Source organism: Crassostrea angulata, chromosome 1 (assembly GCF_025612915.1).
Source record: "Crassostrea angulata isolate pt1a10 chromosome 1, ASM2561291v2, whole genome shotgun sequence".
Classification (NCBI taxonomy): domain Eukaryota; kingdom Metazoa; phylum Mollusca; class Bivalvia; order Ostreida; family Ostreidae; genus Magallana; species Magallana angulata.
In genome coordinates, this window is record NC_069111.1 from 43,177,221 (window position 1) to 43,192,996 (window position 15,776).

At 36.7% G+C, this 15,776-nt stretch overlaps 1 protein-coding gene across 1 annotated transcript; it reads left to right on the top strand.

Annotated features, from left to right (window-relative positions):
- The first annotated feature begins 1,368 nt into the window (after window positions 1-1,368).
- LOC128160484 (uncharacterized) lies at window positions 1,369-14,901 on the top strand. The gene is made up of 5 exons (XM_052823818.1): window positions 1,369-1,385; window positions 1,663-1,819; window positions 2,819-2,914; window positions 13,615-13,800; window positions 14,656-14,901. The coding sequence occupies exons 2-5, from the start codon at window positions 1,678-1,680 to the stop codon at window positions 14,859-14,861; spliced, it is 630 nt and encodes a 209-aa protein (XP_052679778.1). The 5' UTR covers window positions 1,369-1,385; window positions 1,663-1,677; the 3' UTR covers window positions 14,862-14,901.
- The last annotated feature ends 875 nt before the right edge of the window (window positions 14,902-15,776 follow it).

The following is a 15,776-nucleotide window of genomic DNA, read 5'->3' on the forward strand; positions in this document are numbered from 1 at the left end:
ACCATTTTTAGATATCTGTTTTGTGATTGTGAATTTAATGTTATTTCTATTAACGAGGCTGGGGGGGGGGGATGGCTGCCATTTGAAGCGTTTTTATCTCTATACAAAAAAGATTTTCACTTTACTGTTCTATAACTCTTACATCGTACTGAAATTGTCTTTTGAAAGAAATGGATATGATGGTATTGAAGCATTATTTAAAGAGTCAATTGATGGTAAACCAAGGGTTACAAGATGCATCCAACTTTTCAAAGGGAGGTAACTTGTAAAATCCAAATATTTTGTTCTAATATTTTCCTTTTATTCTTTTTTTTTTTTAATTTCACCATCGAATTTTTTTTTAAATGCTCAATCTTTATAACAAATGTATTGGATATTATTATGATAAAATTTGGAAAAATCTTGCGGCTACTTTTTCTTTGTTTTACATATTTGCATTTGTATGACATATATATTTTTGGTAAAATTGTGATACTTTACTTTATAACAAATAATGTTAAGTTTTTCTTATTGTGTTAATTTTTTGTGATGTTATTGGTATGTTTTTTGCCTTTATTTATATTTAAAATATTTTTCAAAATTTTTTTTTTTACATAATGTGCAGTTTCTTCAGATGCAATAAATAATAAAATTAACGATGATTATGATGTGGTCTTCCATACTAAAATGTAAATTAAGATTATATGAAACATTTCTGCAAATTTGGTGAATTTTGGAGAAATTTTTTGGACCCCCCAGCCTCCTTAAAAAAAATATGCTTTTGAATATGACACAAACAAACATTCTTAGAATTCATTTAGAAAAAAAATATGATAAAATAAAAAAAAATCCCTACATACCTAACCTACTTTTTTCATCAATGTTACCCTAAACAAACAATTTTTTATAGGCCTAAATACATTTGTAAACTTCAGTGCGAAATTCCGACTGCGCTGCTACGGCTAAATAGAGGCCATTGTATACTTTATGTTTTAAAAAAAACCCGCTTAGGTGGAACGTCAATCAAGCGTGCGAATAGAGTGCATGAATAAATTATAGAGTGTTTGAAGTGTTTACTAAGTCTTTTAAGTAATAACAAGCAATCTGAAAAACTGTCCTTTAGGGCTTGAGACAGTCAAATACATGTATATTAATCAAAATTTAGATTTTGACAATGTTTTGATACTTTTTCAATTGTTGATTACGATGTCGCATAGGGTAGCTCAAAGTGTGAATGTGAATACACAGCTGACATGAATTCACCGACGAGTGAACCTAATGGTTATTGAAAAGCCTTCAGGAAAGTCACTTGAACTTTCAACCTCGACCTACCTGTAACATTATTTATTCTTGTTTCTTGATGCTACGTCGTCACTGCATGAACCCGTCGCACACGAGGACAGAGGGTGAATATCAAAACGTTTTGATCATTTTTTTAATGATTTTGTTTTGTAACATGTAGTAATACTTTTGGTGAAGGGGTTAATGATGGTAAAAGGTGGTAAGTTTGTGCAGGTTTTATTTTCTGTTTTTATAATTATTCATACATTTGTCACATGAAATAATATATCAAGATAGAATCATATTTATCTACTGAACATGCAGTAATATAATAATTATATTTGCACTGTAAACAACACTGCTAAGCGATATATAAAGGCAATTCCATGTACAATTTTGTAGATAACTTTTAATGCCATGGAGTATATGTTGAAGTCTGTTATGATTCCAACAGTGATCGTGATTTCATTCATGATGATGAATACTGTTGCCGTGACAACGGACAACCGTGTTATTCTAAGTGGAGTGCTGGTTGGTTCGGCTCTGGCAGCGTCACAATGTAAGTACTGCACATTTGAAGAGTTTAATTTTGTTCAGAATTTTACTTGTCCGTTGTGGAAAACACATAGCAGAATTTTTTCTGTGAATTATAAAAAGTAGGTTCTGTTTGTGCTAGTTTAATCAGTACAAAGTAAACCAAATCGTGTGCGGTCATGCGACCCATCATAAAATTAAACATGGATTTTTGCTGTGGTCAATTTCAAATATGTTCAAATTAGAAATAATTACATGAGTATGAAAAGGTATTACAGCTTCCGTTTTCTTGATAACCATTCATTTTAAATCTGCCCTACCTTGAAACTAGAAGATCGCACAGTGCATAAAGAAGTTGTATTGGATTGGAGAGAACAACTTATTTCAATATTAGGAAACACGAAAGAGAATTTCTTTTCTTACCAATATTAATAATAATTGCACATGTAAAAATTACATTATAAGATGGTTAATGTGAAACGGCAATTAGATTTCCGTTTGTGATGCTTTATTTGGTTTAAAAGTACGAGTCCAACGGGATCATATAAATATTTGAATTTTTTCTTTACTTTAGCAGGCATTTAGGTATAACGGTATCAACACACTGTGGCGCTTTCATTTCTACTATACATTATCACAAAGTTATCTCAGTTTAGAAACATGCAATTGTTTATGAAACATTGTGTTGAACTACGTTCTTAAAGAGTAAGATTCAAATGGAAAACAGCAAAGTAGGCACTGTGTAAATTGAGCTGTCCTATTTCCTTGAACATTAGCGTAAATTCCTTATTTATCGCGGATGATCAATTTTGCAATTCCTTCTGTTTTGCATCGAATGTCAAAAACCGGCAGTGTCTATGTTTTGCTGCATTCTTTATAGTTCACAATTGCCAGAAAGATAAAAAAGGTTTTAAAATTCAAGATAATTGCTTCTTGCGAGTTTTCGCTAATTATTCTTAGCGATGTAGGTAGGACTTCACATTAAAAGCTAACCCTGAAATTTGATTACATTTATTTTATTCAGATGGGAGCTACACGTTCAGTCCATTAGAGTTTGCAGCTTTGACGACTTCTCTTCTTGTTTTGAACTATCCTAGAAAACAGACGCAAACTATGAAAGGTAATAAGTAGTTGGACTAATGGCTGGCTGAGGAAACACCTATAGTAAAACAATTAAACTTGCATTAGTTTTTCTATTAATCTTAAAGGTCTTCTTAGTAACAAAAACAATCTATAGAAGTTTTCTTCCATTGTATGATGCATCTACACTCTATGCAAAGGAAGATGAATTTCAATACATGATCATTGGGGTGGTCCATTTTTTCCCGTGAGGTGGAGTTTATCAGAATTTCGCTAATTTGTGTTCACTAGGCCGGGGAAGGGGTGGAGGAGAAAGGTCTGTTTTGGTTATATTTATAATTGTTTATGTGAGTTTAAATTTACAGGGGTTCAGATTCCTCCTCCCTTATGATCCGTGTTGTACCGAGAAGTCCCCAAGACAGCTAATCGGATAAATCAAGAAAGTTCTAAATGTAAGACAGAATGTTTGGTGTTTTAATTGTCAATAAAAGGTTGGTAAAATATAAAACCTAATGATATCAAAAGTAAAGAGGGGTAAATTGCACACAGGCAAAGGTTGGGTATTAAGGTAGATACAGTGGCTTTCGTGTCCGGTAAGTTTTTTTTTACACAGTTTGATAAGTATGAACACATCAATGGTCATTTAAGATGACTTGTATTTGAATTAAAGCATTGTACAAGTATGGTACGGTGGCTTCAGAACAAATATAATGCTAATATTTGTCAAAAGCAGATGAAAATCATAAATATGTCAAAACACTTGGTGGAAAATTACTTTACAAAAAGAAGGGAGGGGGTACTACTGCAATTGTTTCTACGGTATTGCCAGCTAGAAGCAAATGTTATTATTAAGTATACAGTTTGAATGAGTATATCCTATTTAGTGACTGTTAGACTATGTATATGTGTTACATTCCCATTTTTTCAATGTTTGCACACAAAAAAACCCCCCAAAAAACTAGTCAAACAATATGAGGGTATACATGTTCAAGAGACTATCAAACGAAAACTAGTATGTCAATTTAGTACTGACTGTTAAATTATCCCTATGTGGTACATTCCCATTTTTCCCCCTCAATTATTGGAAAAAAAAACCACACACACACACAAAAAACCACGTGTAAAATTAGTCAAACAATATGGGGGTATAAATGTTCAAGAGACTATCAAACGAAAACTATCTGGTCAATTTAAATAAAATATGTTCTGTTGTTAACTAAATATATAACTCATTAAAAATGTTTCATAAAAGGAGTAAGTTAACAGTATAATTTTTTAGAAATTTCTTAAAATATGAAACTTTTATCACGAGTTTTTTGGAAGGTCGTGTGAAGAAAAATGTAAATATTTTTGTATATTTTATGTATATTTTTTCAGTTAACGAATACCAAAAGATTTTCTTAAATGGTAACTAATATAAAGTTTTTGGTTCATAATTTAATATATGATGAGTTCCTGCTTTATTGTGTTAAAAACTTGGCTGTTGAATTTTTGGACCTTGTTAGCTGAAACTCACTGTAGGTAAGCAAACATGCAAGTGTATCAATATTTTGGCCGCTGTAGTAAGTTTTTAAGTTGTTTAAACTGCTCGAATTAAAACTGTTCGGGATATAATGATCATTAGACTGCCTTGTTTCAGGAAAAGGTTTGTCTGTCGCAAAGATGAAAGGTGATAATTATTTTCTGTTTCAATACTAGATTCCTTTTCCTTGACGTTTTTGTTGACAAAACATATATTTCTTTCAAGCTTTGTAGCATGACTGTCTCTTATTATGTTAAGTAATTCAATAAAGGTATGTTACGGTGCAACTTCTCAATTGCCTTGTTTACTGAGTACAAAACTGTTGGTCAACGACATTAAGTTTCTGATGTAACATTCATATATTGCCTAATTTAAATTTTATAATAATGTTGCAGATCTGACGTTCTATGGAGCAATTCTTGTGAAAATTCAGTTTCTCAATCCAAGTTTTCTCGTAGAGAAACGGATCATTTTTTGGTTCTACTAAAACAATTTTTTATACACAAATATTAATAATATGCCCATACATTGATCTTAACAATTACCAATCAAGCCTATTCCATTAATAGACTTAAATTTTTCGTTCCATCTATGAACTGCAGCTTGTTAATTTTTTACCTTAAAAAACAACTATATAGTAATTGACAAAATAATGTAATTTATTAATGACGAATCAAAAACTTGTACAAATAAACCACATCACAAACAGGGAGATTAATATCATGTGAGTGCAATTGAAGTTTCAAGAGGACTACAAAATTGTGAGCTGAACGACGTGTACTTAACGTTGTTACTATAATGTGCCCAGAACGAAGCAGCAAATAGCCATTGTCCGATTTTCTCCTCCTCAAGTATTATTCAGACCATCCGCAATAGTTTTATCTTTGCTATCCAATGGTTTTTGGTCCACTCTGCTCTCCATAAACCCTAGGGAGATTTCATTACAAAAACTCGGTGATGCGGTGGCGCAATTTAGCGAATAACTTGTGCACCTCTCACAAATATAATTTTAATCGGAGAAAACAATGGAATACATGTAAATACCGCTTAAAAACATGCTGAATGAAACAAAAATTTACAACACTATCAAATAAGAATAAAAAGATAACGTAGAGAAAGCAAGGAATATTTTGTTTATTGTAGAAACGCGTACCGGGAGTGAAAATTCACCGATATATAAAATCGTTCATGCCATAAAACCAGGTATCGCTGTCTTGAATATTGCGACACATGAAATTAAACACAATACAGTTCAATGAACCTCTAAAAGCAAAAACCAGATCTGGTTAGACCATCATTGGGGAGGCACTGTGTCGACTACCTGTGTCACAACCTGTGAAAAGCACCAAATATTTTACCGAATATCACACGTGTGTTCATTTAAATTTAATTTACAAGCGCATGTTTTAAACGTTTCCATTTGAATTTCTTCTCACAATTGCAGCCAATCATAAAGCGGAACTTTTCACCGAGTTGCCGTGATGAGATTTGCCAAGGGTGACATGTATAACAGCAAGTAGGCTGAAACCCTTGGCTAGCGAAAATGCAGTAGTTCTGGAGAACAGATGTCACAGTTGTATGTTAGTTTGTTTCCATTACGACGAAATTTTGTCTTATATGACCCTGAAAACGCGCCTCCAATGTAAAGAGCGCACTTATAAATGTAAAAAGTATTCAGTATTCTGCATCTAATGACATTTCAGTCATGCAGTTAGATTTCAAATCATCTATACTAAATTGATCTTAGTAGTCCATACCTGTAATCTCTAAGTTAAATTGATTAAATTTAAATCTTTTAAAGTTGTAAATTGTACGTGTATTTGAATATCCGTATATCGACTTCAAATCTATTTAAAAACAATAGAACTAACTTGATTTTGCAGTTTTGCGTCTGTTAATATCTGTGTCGATTTGATTCACAAATTTTTAAAATGAATTTTTTCCTTAAAATTCATTAAATTAATTTGAAATGACTTTAAATGTCAATTAAAAGCATACCATTAAAGATGCTCTTTCGTATAATGATATTTTTCGATTTCATTTGAATGAGGTTTAAATTTCAGGAAATATTATCAATTTGATTAATTTTATTTTGATTGGATCTCCTTTAGTCTTGTATTTTCTATCTTAATAAAGAAACTATTAGAAATTAAGATGTTTTTCGATTTCATTTGGATGGAGTTTAAATTTTCAGAAATAATATCAATTAAATTACATCCGAAATTAAATAACTTCAAATTATTTATTTAGATTGGACCTCCTATAGTCTTATATTTTCTATTTTAACAAAGAAATTACGAAAAATATGTATATTTCATTTTAAGTGGAAATTTAATAGCAATTTCGAATTAGATTTATCTTGTCAAGTTGTCCTACAACTGTGTCGCTATCTTTAAAAGTGTTAATAGGTCAATGAAAAGTATTTAATCTCTTGATTAAATTGAAGAACACGGCTACTGTAATATCCAGACGAAAAGAATAACATTAAGAAGTTAAGTTGTCGTGACTGTTCCGTAAGAATTGCATTAGACCCTTCCCTACTACCAAACTATTGCTATCCAGAGGTGTATGAAGTTAAGATACATATAGAATCCTGTATGTCTATCTACCTGTCGGATCTATAACTTGCTCGCTATCTTAATATGTTTTCTGAAAGCGCAAGAGTATGCTTTCGCCATGTATTATTATACCCTCGCTCCGAACTAAAGTGCGCCAGGCATTTTCGTTTATTAGTGCGACCCCATTTTCCCTGTCATTAGTATTACCTTGATTTCCATTCAGTAAACTTCCTCCTTCCAAACAGCACGTGTTGTGGTTGTCCCTTATTTATTGGCGTGGTGGAAGCGGTATTCGACCCCCCGTTCAGTGAACATAAGGTACTTTAATCACACCGTAATTATCTATTACCGTGGACACGTGTGTGTATTGGATACTGTTTTGGCTTTATTACAAAACATGGCTAGTACGTCTCGCGCGCCAAAACAATGGTGCCTTACAAAGATTGAGACTGTCAACACGTTTGAAAATTGGAGACATAACTTGTTATATACACTGTCCCTTGATAAAAACTTCGCACCATTCCTAATTACCGGAACATGGTGGGAGAAAAAGGCCAAAAATACTCCATTCTGCGGATTCACCGACGACGACGAATCGATACCCGAAGGCAGCCGCCTCACTCGCATGCAGAAAGTTCACATGCTTGAGCTTATGTTGGGCCTGATTGCAAACTACTGCCCTGTTATTTCTAGGAACACAATCGTTAAAAATTCTACGTCAGTTGATCAAATTTGGCAGACTATTCGACTCCATTATGGTTTTCAAACCACTGGCGCCCACTTTATCGATTTTGACTCCATACGATACGACCCGAGCGAGCGCCCTGAGGACCTCTTCCAGCGTTAAACAGCTTTTGTTGAGGACAATCTATTGCGTAAGGATATTGGTATAACTCACCATGGCCAAACACCTGAGGACGATGAGGAACTGAGCCCGTCAATGGAAAATTTCGTGGTATTAACGTAGTTACGATTGCTCCACCCTGAGCTTCCAAAACTTGTCAAACAGAGATACGGTACAGAACTTCGAGCAAGGACGCTGGCATCTATCAAGCCAGAGATTTCACAGGCACTTGATTCATTGTTGGAGGAGCTCAGGACATCTGAAGATGCTAAAGCCATGAGAACTGCTGTAAATAAGTTTTCTAAGCCTACCAATAAACAACACACTACAGCCTATCGTTCTAGATCCTGTTCCCTTTGAAAAACAGCCGGTCGGCCTGATAACCATTTTCTCAGCAAGTGTACCTTCCTACCATTACAGGACCGCCAATGCATGGCCAAAGCACGCGCTATCTCAGAAATTCATGATGTTGAGGACCTTGAGGACTCCACTGCAGACAGTATCCAACCAGTCTCTTCCAGTCGTATCCAGGTCCGACAATCACCGTACGTGGACACTTTTCATGGCCATATTCCTGTTAGACTTACAATTGCAGCGGCGCCACAGGAAACATGATGAGAGCGTCTACTTCAACCAAACTGAATGCCAAGATTACTGGAAGCTCCCAGTCTGCTCATCAGGCAGACGGTTCATCGCCTCTTACAGTTCTAGGTGAAACAAGACTTCACTTCACCCGTGGCGGACATGAACTCTACTTTGAAGGCCTTGTCGTAGAAAACCTGGACACTGAGGTTCTGGCGGGCATACCAATTATAGAGATGAACGACATATCTATTCGTCCCTCCCGCCGTGAAGTGTGTACAGGTAACAAATATGTGTATACGTACGGATCATCTGCCGCCCAAACTCGTAAACATACTGTACGTAGAGCACACATTGTTCGAGCTCCACCTCAGTCAGTTACATTGTGGCCAGGGGATTTTATAGAAGTTGACTTACCTGAAGATATGCTAGGTTCTGACAACACATTCTTTGTAGAACCTCATAGCTTAACTGACAAGTCAGTAATGTGGCCTGAACCGTGTATTGTTTCAGACGTCTCAGGGAAAATCCGAATCCCTAACACTACCGCCGGTCCCTTGGTCCTGCGACGAAATGAACACTTATGCCAAGTTAGGACAACATTTGTGCCTGAACCGTCCACTTGTTCAAAACTGACACCAACCAAGTCCGGTAGTTCTAGTGTGTTCCATTCAGATGCTGTGAGAGTTGATCCCGACTCCTTGCTCCCAGTCAGAACAAAAAGTAGATTTGAAGAGTTGCTACACAGATACGACAATGTATTCAATCCCCTCTTCAGTGGTTATAATGGTGCCGTTGGACCCCTTGAAGCCAAGGTCAATATGGGCCCCGTACAACCTCCCCAAACGAAAGGCAGAGTCCCACAGTATTCAAAGGATCAACTTTGCGATCTACAGGAAATGTTTAATGAACTAGAAAACATAGGAGTTTTCAAACGTTCGGAAGATTTGGGCATTTCCGTGGAGTATATCAACCCTCTTTCCTTGTGAAGAAACCCAGTGGTGGTTTTCGTCTAGTTACTGCGTTTGCTGATGTGGGTCGATATAGCAAGCCTCAGCCCTCTCTTATGCCCGATGTAGACTCCGCTCTTAGATTGCACAATGGCAGTACATCATTATTTCGGACCTCACAAAGTCATTCTATCAAATTCCGCTATCACGGGATTCGATGAAATATTGCGGCGTAGTTACTCCATTCCAAAGAGTGCGGGTCTACGTCCGAAGGACCATGGGAATGCCCGGCTCGGAAACGGCTCTCGAGGAACTTACTTGTCGTGTATTACGTCACCTGGTACAGGAAGGGGTGGTAGCCAAGATTGCACACGACTTGTATTGCGGCGGTCATACACCTGAAGAGCTCTTAAAAAACTGGGAAAGAGTCCTTATCGCATTACACAAATGCAGCCTCAACCTGTCGGCTTCGAAGACTATCATAGCTCCTAAAGACGCAACAATCCTTGGATGGCACTGGCACCTCGGAACGATCCAAGCAAGCCCACATCAGATAGCCACTTTAGCTAGCTGCCAACCTCCAAAGACTGTAACGGCACTAAGATCCTTTATTGGCTCATACAAGGTTCTATCAAGAGTCATTAAAAACTCATCTAACCTTATAGCTCCACTTGAGGATATAATCGCAGGCGGAAACGCTATGGATACCATAAGGATACCATAGCTTGGTTACTTGCAGCATTCGACAGGGCCCAAAAAGCTCTAACTACACACAAAGCCATTACCCTACCCAGACCTAGTGATCAACTCTGGATAGTGACTGATGGAGCTTTTAGAAAATTGGGACTTTGAGCTACTTTGTATGTAGGGCGCGAGGGGAAACCACTCTTAGCCGGCTTTTTCAGCGCTAAACTCAGACCGAACCAGCGTCAATGGTTACCTTGTGAGATCGAGGCACTTGCTATTGCCGCGGCAATTAAACACTATAGCCCATTCATCTTTCAATCTAAACTGTCAACCTGTGTTCTCAAGACAGCAAGCCTTGCGTCCAAGCGTACGAGAAACTCTGTAGAGGTGAATTCTCCACAAGTCCTAGAGTGTCTTCATTCTTAGCAACAGCTAGCCGCTTCCAAGTATCCATTCGGCATGTTTCAGGTCAGGCTATCCTGCCTTTTGATTTTGCCAGCCGCAACGCCCCAGACTGCAGCACCCCGTCCTGCCAAATCTGCAATTTCATCCACCTTCAAGAGGACTCGGTAGTGCGACATATAACCACACAAGATGTCCTTAGTGGTAAAATAAAGTTACCGTTTACAAGCAGAGCTGCATGGCTATCCATACAAAATGAATGCCCCGATATACGACGTACAATAGCACACCTCCGGCAAGGTACGCGTCCATCCAAGAAAATCACTAACATACGAGATGTGAAGAGATACTTAAATGTCGCAACACTTGCTCGGGATGGCTTATTGGTTGTCAAGAAACAGTTGCCCTTCACCCCCTATCAGGAATGTATAGTCATCCCAAGACAGATACTGGACGGATTGCTAACTTCACTACACATAATGCTAGATCACCCTTCTTGTCATCAGCTGAAGAATGTTGTTAGCCGGTATTTCTATGCTCTGTATCTGGAAAAGGCCGTCGAATTAACTACAAACACTTGTCATCAGTGTGCATCTCTGTTGAAAACTCCAAAAGTCTGCGTTGAACAGGGTTCATCCGATCCACCAGAGACAGTAGGTTCTACTTTTGCCGCTGATGTACTAAAACGTGAACGGCAGCTGATACTCGTTATTCGTGAATGTGTCACATCCTTTACATTTACAAAGCTCATAGAAAGTGAACGCCACCTTGACCTTAGAGATGCTATCATACAACTCCTTGCTGAGGTGCATCCATTAGATGGTCCATTCGCAGTCATCAGAACAGACCCAGCACCTGGATTTAAAGCACTGGTTAGTGACCAACTCTTAGCTCGTCATCGCTTATCAATCGAGCTCGGCCGAGTCAAAAACCAAAACAAATATCCAGTTGCTGAGAGAGCGATACAAGAACTTGAGGACGAAGCTCTGTGATCTAATTTGTCTAACTCTGCCTTGACACCTTTAACTTTGTCCCTTATCACAGCCCGTTTAAAAACCCGCATCAGAAGCCGCGGTTTATTATCCAGGGAAATGTGGACTCAAAGAGATCAATTATCTAACAACCAACTACCTGTTGCTGACCATGAGCTTATTCTTTCACAGCAAGAGCTCCGACAGAAGAACCATATTTATAGTGAACGAGCAAAATGCCCATCTGGCAGATTCCCTGCACTCCCTAATTTGTGCGTGGGTGACGTAGTTTATCTCCGATGTGACCTTAACAAGAGTAAGTCACGTGACCGATATCTTGTTGCTGAAGTCGACCCACCCTGGTGTAACATCAGAAAATTTGTCGGCAACCAACTACGCCAGACCTCGTATCGTGTAAAGTATACAGACTGTTATAAAGTCACAAGTGATTATCCAGAGGTGACAAACAAAATACAGACACTCCCACACTGATGAGGATAACCAAAATCCAGAATATCTGCAAAGCGATGACGTTCCCCACTCACCTTCTTTACCAGAAGTTCCTTCTGCAATATCTGAAGTGCCTTCTCCTCAACAACATACATCGATAATCGCCCCTAACCCGGCAGTAGACTTAACCGAGACTCCTGATAACTGTGGTACGGAACTAGCAGCATTACCGGTAGACTCCGAGTTCAACACAGAGGAGCCCATTCCAAGTGATTTACCCGACAGACACCGTTGTGACCCGGCCATCACGACGCCGCACACTGCCTAAGAAATTTGACGAGTTCGTAATGTTTTAATAACAGTAAACTACTCTTTCTTGTGAAATATTTTATAACTATTGTTTACTTATTGACACTAAGTTTGTGTTAGAAACATTTCTGTCACATAGTATTTCTTAATTTGCGTTGTGAAGGGCAGAATAATCTCTTAAACCTAAGGGTAGTACAGTACCCGCAACGTTATTTTTTACAATCCTATCCTATCCTATCGTGGATCAATCCTATCGTATCGTGCGTGTATACTGTTCTATCGTGTGTTCATTTTATCCTATCGTGCGTGTATACTGTTCTATCGTGAGTTAATCCTATCCTATCGTGCGTTAATCCTATCAGGTTAATCGTTTAATTTTAACACTTCTTCCGTTTATCCGTTTATTCGTGCCTTTTCATAAGCAAGTAAATTTATTACTAAGTTGCAACTCGTTCGGTGCGCCGTATACGAATATTTATCGAACAAGAATTGTAAAATCTGTATTGTATACCCAATGAAGGTTTCACATATGTGTGGATATATATATAAAGAAAAAAAAAGGGAAAAAAAAGAAAAAGAAGAAAAATGGTAGCGACAGGCATTTTCGTTTATTAGTGCGACCCCATTTTCCCTGTCATTAGTATTACCTTGATTTCCATTCAGTAAATTTCCTCCTTCCAAACAACACGTGTTGTAGTTGTCCCTTATTTATTGGCGGTGGATATTCTGTTTTTCCGTGTGTCTGTTCGTCCGTCTGTCTGTCCATAAAACAAATTTTTGTCAAGGATTTTCCAGCAACTATTTATCGCAGGCTTAAAATTTTAGCACTCTCGTTTTTAAGACATGCTATTTGGCATGCTTTATTCGAGGTCATTGCATACACAATGACCATAGACACTATGTGAGTGAAGTATGAGCTAGATTGGTCGAAGGGGAGAGATAATATGCTCTGGACTAGGATTTTATTCATAATTCTGGTATGACCTAAACCTTAGTAGACCTAGAAACATAGTTCAAGGTCGCTACACACCCTTTAATCAAAGGCTCACTGTGGGTCAAGTATGAGCCAGATTGGGGCAATGGGAGAGAGGATATGCTCCGGACGAGCCAAGATATGCTCCGGAGAGACTGACGGATGGACAGACTGATTACTATAGGGCGCCGGGGCCCTTACATGTATTAGACGTCAATATCCTGTTAAATTACAAAATGGTTTATTTTGAGCTTTATTATTTGAGTAAATTTTTGTCAAAGATTTTTCAGAAACTATAAATCGAAGAAGCTTAAAATTTTTAAATACTCTATATTTAGGCATTCTGTATGTTTTGGCTTTTTTTAAAAAAACAAATTCGACTTCAAGTTAAATGTTGCCTTCTTTATATATTCACAAAAAATCGGGGGTTTCACTTGTGAATTTTGGCTCACCGATATTTTGTTTTGTCATATTTTTTTTAACATCTTTCAGAATTATGTGACTCCCTTGGTCCTAAAGGATACATTTGGGATGTATCATATGAAATTTGTTATCATCTAAACACCATTGAGCTGAATGCTGTGGACGCCAAGAGAATATGCATGTCCGAGCATCCAAACAGTCGACTCCTGTTGATAAATTCGGATAAAACCTACAATTTTGCAGTTTCAATTATCGGTATGGAAGTGGTTGAAATATTATTATTAAATACAAATTTAACAATGACCCAATTAAAATTGTGATTTTGTTTTAGAGTTTATTGTTTTTCTTTTTATGTTTTACAGCTAGATCTTTGTATTTGATAAATTGAAAACATGTCAAATAATTGTTTACAATTTCAGTTCTTTCTGCTTGCACCACTGAATTTCAATGCAAAATGTACCAAATGATGACATTTTTGATTTAATGTCACAAGTGCATTTCGAACTCTATATTATCATGAACATTTTCTCTTTTTTATTATTTATAATTGTTTAATCTGAGATGAACACCACGTGTTATACATGTATTTTCGCCATTTTCTTTATTAAATGCCCCGACATGCAATAAAAAAGACCCATTGACAATTTCAATCCAAATTTCATTTTAGACTTCATATCAATGATATAGTTTACTTGTATTTTCTATTAATATGTGTAATCAAAAACATGTTCTTGGCCTCTGGTTTTTACATAACAGAGTTGAAAGTTCTGTTAATCGCTTATAAATGGAAGAGTGACACTCGATTTAAAATTATCCATTGCAAAAATCCTGATGAAGTAATCTTTACATAAGAAACGAAACTTTGAGCTAAAACTGTGAGTGTTCCCCGTTTAAAGACTGCAAAGCCATTTATTGCGAAACAAAAGAGTTTCTGAAATCCAATTAAAATGCTGGTTTCACTGTAAAGATATAAAAAATGCATTAAAGTTACGTAACGATTATGATAAATATAAAACAGATATTCTAACAGGGCTTTGTAGATAAAACAAAAACGGTTATGTGCTTTAACATATTAAATTTACCACTTTAAACAAAATAACTGTATTGTAGACACCTTCAACACAGGACCGATATATCTACAAGGAACCAGGTACGGTCCCAACTTTGTTGACGATGACGGACAGGCTATTACTTACTTTAGATGGGATTCAGGACAACCTACCAACAATAACTACCTTCGCACCGATACAGTTACACGTTTACAAGAGACATCTTCGGGAACAAGACTTAACAAATTCATATGTCGATTGTATTGAAAGGCAAGATTCTTTCAGACATAAAACACTACAAATAAAATATTACATATCAAAACTTTTTTAGAAGGTTATTCTTTTCTTTACGTCATTAGTATCACGATTTACAGTAAAAATGTATTAAATCTTCTTCTCTACTCCCATATATATTTGTTAAAAACTAAATGCCTGGTTATGATGTCCATGAGGCCCTCTACCAAAATTGTGAAATCCATGACCCCTGGGTCATGGGTTCAGGCTCTTTGGTGGGGCCAATATGACCATAAGGTAAAAATGCATTAAATCTTAGAAAATCCTCCTCTCTACTACCATATATATTAGTTGAAAACTAAGTGCCTGGTTATGATGTCCATGAGGCCCTCTACCAAAATTGTGAAATTCATGACCCATTTGTTAGGGGTTCAGTCTCTAGAGTGGGGCCGATATGGCCATATAGTAAAAATGTTTTAAATCTTAAAAAATCTTCTTCTCTACTCCCACACATGTGGGCTAAAAACTGAATAAATGGTTATGATGTCCACTAACTCCTCTACCTAAATTGTGAAATTCATCGCCCCTGGGTCAGGGGTTCAGGACATGGGGGGCATAGTGTTAATGCATATAATGTTTAAAAATTTTCTTCTCTATTCTCACCCATCTGTATAAAAAAACTGACTTATAATTATGTGTACCAGGAAGTCCTCTACTAACATTTTAATTTTTATGTCCCCTGGAGAATGGGTTTTGACTCTAGGGCAGGTCCAAAATGGATGTATAGATGTTTTTAAATGCATATCACGTTAAAAAATTATCTTCTTTACTCCCACACACTTGAAAGGAAAATTGAATTCATGATTTTGTAGACCAGATCTTTAAGTTTTTCGCCAAAATTATAGGTTTCACAGTTCTTTTGAAAGATTTCAGGCATGGACATAGCTG